Source organism: Miniopterus schreibersii, assembly GCF_964146895.1.
Source record: "Miniopterus schreibersii genome assembly, chromosome: 13".
NCBI classification, from domain to species: Eukaryota; Metazoa; Chordata; class Mammalia; order Chiroptera; family Miniopteridae; genus Miniopterus; species Miniopterus schreibersii.
The window spans coordinates 2,712,287-2,719,314 of NC_138113.1; the positions used below are offsets into that span (position 1 = coordinate 2,712,287).

The window sequence follows — 7,028 nt, forward strand, 5'->3', positions numbered from 1 at the left end:
CAACCTTGAAACCCTGGCCCCTTGCCAAGAGACGCGGCAGCCGCGGGGCGGGGCGGTGGCCCGCAGTCCCAACCCCGCGGGGGGCGGGGTCTGCAGTCATAGGTGTTGGCGGCCTCGGGGGCTCCGGGGCCCGTCCTATGGGGGCGGAGCTGCCCCCAGACCCCCGGCCGTTTAAAAGCTCTGGCGGGAAGGCGCGGGCGCTCCCTGCACCCCGACGCCGTCCCCGCCGCAGCCATGCTCTCGCCCCGCCGCCCGCTCGCCAGCCTCCCGGACCCGCAGCAGCTCCAGCGGCAGCTGCAGCTCTCGCCCCTGAAGGGGCTCAGCCTGGGCCAGGAGAACACGGTGAGCACCGCGCGGGGCGGCGCGGGGCGGGCGGGGGCGGCGGGGCCGGCCCGGGCTGCGCTCACCGCGCGTCTCCCCGCAGCCCCCCGCGCTCAGCGGCACGCGCGTGCTGGCCAGCAAGACGGCGCGGAGGATCTTCCAGGAGCCGGCCGAGCGGGTGAGCGGGGCCCCGGGACCCCCGGGCGCGGGAGGGGCGCGCGGGACGGGCCCGCCCTTGGCGCCAAGGCTCCGGCTGCGCTTTGTCCGCCAGCCTGGCTCCTCCCCCCGCGCGCTTTCCCGCCAAGCGGGCTGGGGTTTCCGGGTGCAGGGGGGCGCAGAGCTCCTGCTTGCTTCCCCTGGGTCCCGTGCCCACCGTGGGGGGTGGGTAGGGACCGATGGCACCGAGACGGCGAGCCGCATGGGGCTGCCGGCCCGGGGCGGGGAGGGTGGCCGTCTCATACGGCTCGCCGGGCACTTGGACGTGCGCCCTCGCCACCTCCTCGCACAGAAAACCCCGGTGCCCGCCGCGGGCGTGCAGGACGAGCCGCTGCTGAGAGAAAACCCGCGCCGCTTTGTCATCTTTCCCATCGAGTACCACGACATCTGGCAGATGTATAAGAAGGCCGAGGCGTCCTTCTGGACGGCCGAGGAGGTAACCGGGGCCGGGGGCGCCGGGCGCTTCGGGGGAGGTCAGGCCTCGCGCCCAAGGGGTGAAGGGGAGCCCTTGTGAGGGGTGCATGGCCCGAGCGGGGCAGAAAGTTGGAGAATCCCTGGGGTGCGTGAGGCCCTGCGTGTCTGACCCCCACCTGGCACTTCCAAACTGCAGGTGGACCTTTCCAAGGACCTGCAGCACTGGGACACCCTGAAGCCCGAGGAGAGGCACTTCATTTCCCACGTCCTGGCTTTCTTTGCAGCCAGCGACGGCATAGTGAATGAGAACTTGGTGAGCTGGCCCCCGAAACCCGCTCTCTGACTCACTTCAAGGAGTACGAGTTCTTTTTTTCCTGGTCTTCTAAATTTTCTGGTCCCAGATGCATAGGCGTCTGTCTAGAAGCCAGTAGTTTACGTGGCATGTCCCGATTTATAACATACTCCACAGTTGTTTCTTCCTCGGGGTGTTTTCTTCCCCTGACACAGCCTTTGATGTCAAGTAGTAACGGGTTCTAGCCAAGTGTTCACAGAAAAACAGGTTATCTATTTCCTGATCTGTAAATTGCACATATGACGTAAATGTCCAGCTTTGTCACAGAATAATGAATTGTATAAACACATCTTAAAATGGCACAAAAAAGGGCTGGTGGCTTTTCCCGGACCTGAACGTTTGGGCGTGTTGGCCACCAGGTGGAGCGGTTTAGCCAGGAGGTTCAGATCACCGAGGCCCGCTGCTTCTACGGCTTCCAAATTGCCATGGAAAACATACATTCTGAAATGTACAGTCTCCTCATTGACACCTACATTAAAGATTCCAAAGAAAGGTGAGTATTTGGGTGGTACGCCAACATGCTGAGGACCCACACATGATTCATTTCACGTTTCTGCGGATGGGAAAGTGACTCCTGAATGACCAAGTCTAAGAAAATCCCCGGTCCGGCCTTCTTCCAGAGGAAGCCAGATTCACTTTATTAGCCAATGGCTTAAATGCAGTTATGAAGCTACTCCATTTTTAGAGGTGGGAGTATGCTGATCCTCTTATCTAAAGCCTTTAGGCTCCACGTGATAAGTAAAATCTAGGTGTGACAGGTTTTACTCTAGCAAATCTTATCTACAGTGTGGGGGTGGGGTGGGGTGGGGTGGAGCGGAGGGAGTGGATGGTGCAAATAGTACGCAGCTTATTTTTTTAAAGAGCCTAGTAATCCAATACAGAAATGTGACCTGGAAGTACAAGGGAGAGGAATTACATGGTACAGTAGCCCCGTATGCCCCCACCCCCATCCAGAGGGGATACATTTCAAGACGCCGTGGATGCCTGAAACCTTGGATAGCACCCAACCTTATATGTACTGTGTTTTCTCCTATACATTACATACCTATCATAAAATATAACCTATAAATTAGGCACAGGGAGAGTGACGACAATAACTAATAATAAACAACTGCCGTAACTATACTGTAATAAAAGTTATGTGAATGTGGTCTCTTTCTGAAAACAGAGATGGCTCAGTGACTGATGGGGCTGTGGGTGGTGGGCACAGCCTGGGCCTGCTGGACAAGGGGGTTCATGTTCTAAGTAGGAGTTAAGCCGGTAAACGCTCTTGGTGTAATGGACTAAGACTTACAGCATTAGTAGGTCTTGGAGGCCAATACAAACTAACGAATCCCTAAGTTTATATTAACATAAACCAAATAATGTTGAGATTTTAAAAGAACAGTGAAGGAAAAGACAAATCAGTAAAAACATGCCCGTCTGAGCCCTTCCGGCCTTGCGTCCCCGGTGCTCTGGTCTGGAAACTTGTGGCACAAGGTCTTGGCTGGGATGCCGACGTTCCGTGTGCCTGCAGGGAGTTTCTCTTCAACGCCATCGAGACGATGCCTTGTGTCAAGAAGAAGGCAGACTGGGCCTTGCGCTGGATTGGGGACAAAGAGGCCACCTATGGTAAGGGTGCCTGTGGCCATCCTTGCCCCTGCCCTTCATTTTCTAAGTTCCATTACTGGTTTGTTGGCCCTTCCTCTGAACGTGAACCTTGACTCACTGGAACTATTTTGGTGTTAACTCTCAAATAGGAGAGCGTGTTGTAGCTTTTGCTGCGGTGGAAGGCATCTTCTTTTCTGGTTCTTTTGCATCAATTTTCTGGCTCAAGAAGCGGGGACTGATGCCTGGCCTCACGTTTTCCAACGAACTCATTAGCAGAGATGAGGTGAGTCTGGTTCAGGGTAATAGGCTAGTCTGCGCCCCAACCCCAACTCTTAGAGGCATGTTCACTGAAGGGGACCCCAAGATACCAGGTTTCCTTATATCCACATTTCACATGTGAAATTCACCCATGTACATATTGGCAGGGGGTGAAATACTTCAAGTAATATTCTGAAATTATTTTACTCATTCTCAATATATTATCACAGTACATTTATAATTGGTGTCTCTCTATGGATGGTGGGATTTTTAAAGGGATGTGGTTCTTTGCTGGTATTCTGTATGTTCCTCCTGCAATTCAAAGTTAGTTGATGAGCATCTCGGTGAAATGAGAACCCATTCTGGTCCGGTGTGCATCCCTGAATGCTTGGATTAAGCTGCAGAGGGGAGGGGAGGGGCCTAGGTATTCTAGTTTAGGCCACGTCAGTATTACTTGGGATTTAATGCGTTGAGACTTGCAGAGTTGATTCACTTGAAATTGCATTACCAGTTTCCTGCACATTAGATTGTAAATCTAAAAAGCAGCCTAGTCAGAGCTTTGCCTCTCCTGCGATTAGTAATGTCGAAAGAAGAGGGCAGGGCGGCATGCAGACAGGAAGGATGCTTTGAGCGGAAGTAATCCGCCACCCTTAGCCACGTGACGGAGTGGCGAGGACCAGGCTGGGCCCGCTGGCAGCGCCTAGGTGGCAGCATTGAGCGCCTTGAGCGGGCTGAGCCTGTTCCAGTGACGTGAGCAGAGTCGACTGCGTTACCCTCGCCTTCCTTTCAACAGTGTTAAGTGCTCTTAGGGTGGCCAAGCAGGATGTGCAAAGAGAATGCAGAGAAAGATAAAGCCGTTACTGAGCGCGGGTTAATGATCGCCATCTCCTGGTTTTACGGTGACATTGGACCTTCTGTCCTAGGGTCTGCACTGTGACTTTGCCTGCCTGATGTTCAAACACCTACTGCACAAACCTTCTGAGAAGAGAGTGCAAGAAATAATTACCAATGCTGTTAAGATTGAACAGGTGGGTGGCTGTAAGGTCGCGTGCCGCCCCGAGATGTGTTTGTGCCTCCGTGTTACTGAGAAGCTGTGCCTTGGTCCCTAGGAGTTCCTCACGGAGGCCTTGCCGGTGAACCTCATCGGGATGAATTGTACTTTGATGAAGCGGTACATTGAGTTCGTGGCCGACAGACTCATGCTGGAGCTGGGTTTCAGCAAGGTGAGGTGTTGTTCAGAGCCCCCTAGTTCTTGTGAGACCGGTGCTCCGCATTTATGTTTTGCTGTGAACATTTCAGGTTTTCCACGTGGAAAACCCATTTGACTTCATGGAGAATATTTCGCTGGAAGGGAAAACGAACTTCTTTGAGAAGAGAGTAGGAGAGTACCAGAGGATGGGAGTGATGTCAAGCCCAACAGAGAATTCTTTTACCCTGGATGCTGACTTCTAAATGAATCCAAGGTGTGCTAGTTTGCTCGTATGTGAAATTGGCACTTTATACGCAGATAAACATAGCTTATATTGTTTGTATAAAGGCCCTATTTAGCCTAAGCTGAGTAGTTTGTACACCAAATGCACAGTATTCTGTTGACCATTAATGGGGGCCAGCTCAAAATTTACCAGGTGGCCAAGTTAAACTGTAATATAAGCATGTTATTTGTGAGCTGAAGTGCCTTTTCATCTTTAAGTTCAGTCCTGTGTATACCCGAGTATTAATCCTGTTGCCACCACGTAGGAGGTGGGTTGTGTTTTGTGTTCTGTAGCCTGGGCCTAGTGTCATGAGATGAACGGGAAGGACCCTCTAACTTAAACACTAGGCACCAAAGTGTGGTCTGCTGGCTGCATCTGGCAACCTGGGTGTGTTTAATTTGCATATAAATAGGTGCTATGGACTTAATAGGAAATTTTTTTTTTTTTTTTTTAAATTTTACTTTAAAAAAAAAATATTACAGATGTCCCTTTTTCTCCTCAATGACCCATCCCACCCCCCTCCCCAGTCCCTCTCCCCACCATTGTCCTTGTCCTTGGGTTGTGCATATATGCATATAAATTCTTTGGTTAATCTCTCCCCCTCCACCCACCGGCCCTCCTCCATCCCTCTGACATTCATTCGTCAATCTGATCCATGCTTCCATGTCATTGAATCTATTCTGTTCATCAGTCTATTAAGTTCTTCAGATTCCAGGTATAAGTGAGATCACGTGATGTTTGTCCCTCTCTGCCTGGCTTATTTCACTCAGCACAATTTTCTCCAGGTCCATCCATACTGTCCCAAAGGGTACGAGATTCTAGGAAATGTTTTTTAAACTATCCTTTTACATTATACCTGTAGTTGATACTTTGAAATTGAAATAATTTCCCAGTCTTAACTTTCAGTTCATAATTGTATCTATTGTTCAGTGCAGTTAATTCTAGTGTTTACTAAATCTCAGCCTCACCTGATAGGTTAGACAGTTTGGTTCAGTGGCTAGAGTGTCGACCTGTGGACTGAAGGGTCCCAGGTTCGATTCTGGCCAAGGACACATGCCTCGGTTGCAGGCTGAATCCCCGGCCTTGGTTGGGGTGCATGTAGGAGGCAACCAATCATTGTGTCTCTAACTTATGTTTCTCTCTCTTCCCCTCCCAGCCTCCCGTCCATGTTTCACAAACTAATATGCATCAGTTATTTGGCCCCATCTGTTAACATGTGTTGCATGTCAGTTGACCACTGGCCTATACTATTGTCAGTTTTCATCCTTTAGTGTATAAATGGTCAAATTGTTCACTTAAAAATTCCTGTAATATGGGACCTTTTCTACCTTTCAAGTTATTGTTAACTGCAGTTAATCCAGATTCTGTGGTCCTCACACTCTTGCAACACAAAAATAAATAAACGCTTTGCCACACGTTTCCCGGCATGGGAGGAGGCCGGAGGCAGGTTTTAGAATTCTGCCTCCCATTAGCTGTGTCTGTAAGAATTCACTTCCTCCAACTAGGATTTACATTTCCCATCAGTTTAAAGGGGAACCGGTTTTAGTCTGATGCATTTGGATGGAAGTCTCTTAAAAAAACTGTTCTCAGTGGATGGGAGTGTTGAGGGGAGGCATGGAGAGGTGGGATTGTTTTCCTGGGCGTGGGACTGGGGACCGGCTTTACCGAGGCCACCTTCCTGCCTGTTCGCATCAGGATTCCTGCCAGGTTCCCCCGTGGAGGAGGTGCTCACTCAGGGCCCAGGCTTTGTCCATCTCCAAGGTTCGGCCCTCACTGAGTGGCTGCTGAGTGAGGAAATTAATTTGAGCTGATATTTTGGGGTGGAGAATGTCTTGGGTGAAGGCATGTTCTGCGCCCTGGAGGAACGTAGCGGGGAGCACAGCCTTTGCACCCCAAAGCACTCAGTGGGTGTCATTGACATGTAATGTCAGGTTGGTGATATGATGAGGGATATTCAGGGCCTGGGGATCATCAGCTATCAGAACAGCCTCCCTGGGGGACGCCACAGTCACACCCCCTCCTGCCATCCACCTATGCCAGCACTACCCGCACTCTTTCTAGAACCTACCTCCACGCTCCCCTTGGAGGACCTACATCAGAGCTGGTGTGATCAGGCCATGGAGTCTGAGTTGTCTCAGGTATTTGATAGATGCAGGCTCATGGCCTCATTCCAGGCCTGCTCAGTCAATCTTGGGGTGAAACCAGGGAGCTGGCGATCTTAACAGGTTCACCTCAGTTCATCTCAGACCTTCGAGATCTGGGCAGGATGGGCTCCTCATATAGTCCAAATTGATTTCCAGCTCTTGTTACACATTATAACCACACTCAGGCTTTTTAGAAATAACCGGTGCTGAGTCCTGCTTGTGGGAAAGGCAGGCCCACTCAGTTTTAATGAGGTGCTATTG

The 7,028-nt window shown here is 51.3% G+C and overlaps 1 protein-coding gene across 2 annotated transcripts; it reads left to right on the forward strand.

Moving 5' to 3' along the window:
• Window positions 1-228: 228 nt before the first annotated feature.
• On the forward strand, window positions 229-6,042 carry RRM2 (ribonucleotide reductase regulatory subunit M2). Of its 2 annotated transcripts, XM_081157131.1 has the most exons (11): window positions 229-342; window positions 425-499; window positions 830-973; window positions 1,148-1,264; window positions 1,663-1,796; window positions 2,820-2,914; window positions 3,043-3,176; window positions 4,075-4,179; window positions 4,261-4,374; window positions 4,451-4,614; window positions 5,780-6,042. In XM_081157131.1, the coding sequence occupies exons 1-10, from the start codon at window positions 235-237 to the stop codon at window positions 4,601-4,603; spliced, it is 1,179 nt and encodes a 392-aa protein (XP_081013257.1). In that variant the 5' UTR covers window positions 229-234; the 3' UTR covers window positions 4,604-4,614; window positions 5,780-6,042. The 2 variants fall into 2 exon arrangements, with proteins under 2 accessions (XP_081013257.1, XP_081013256.1); XM_081157130.1 differs by having other exon boundaries at window positions 4,451-6,042.
• The last annotated feature ends 986 nt before the right edge of the window (window positions 6,043-7,028 follow it).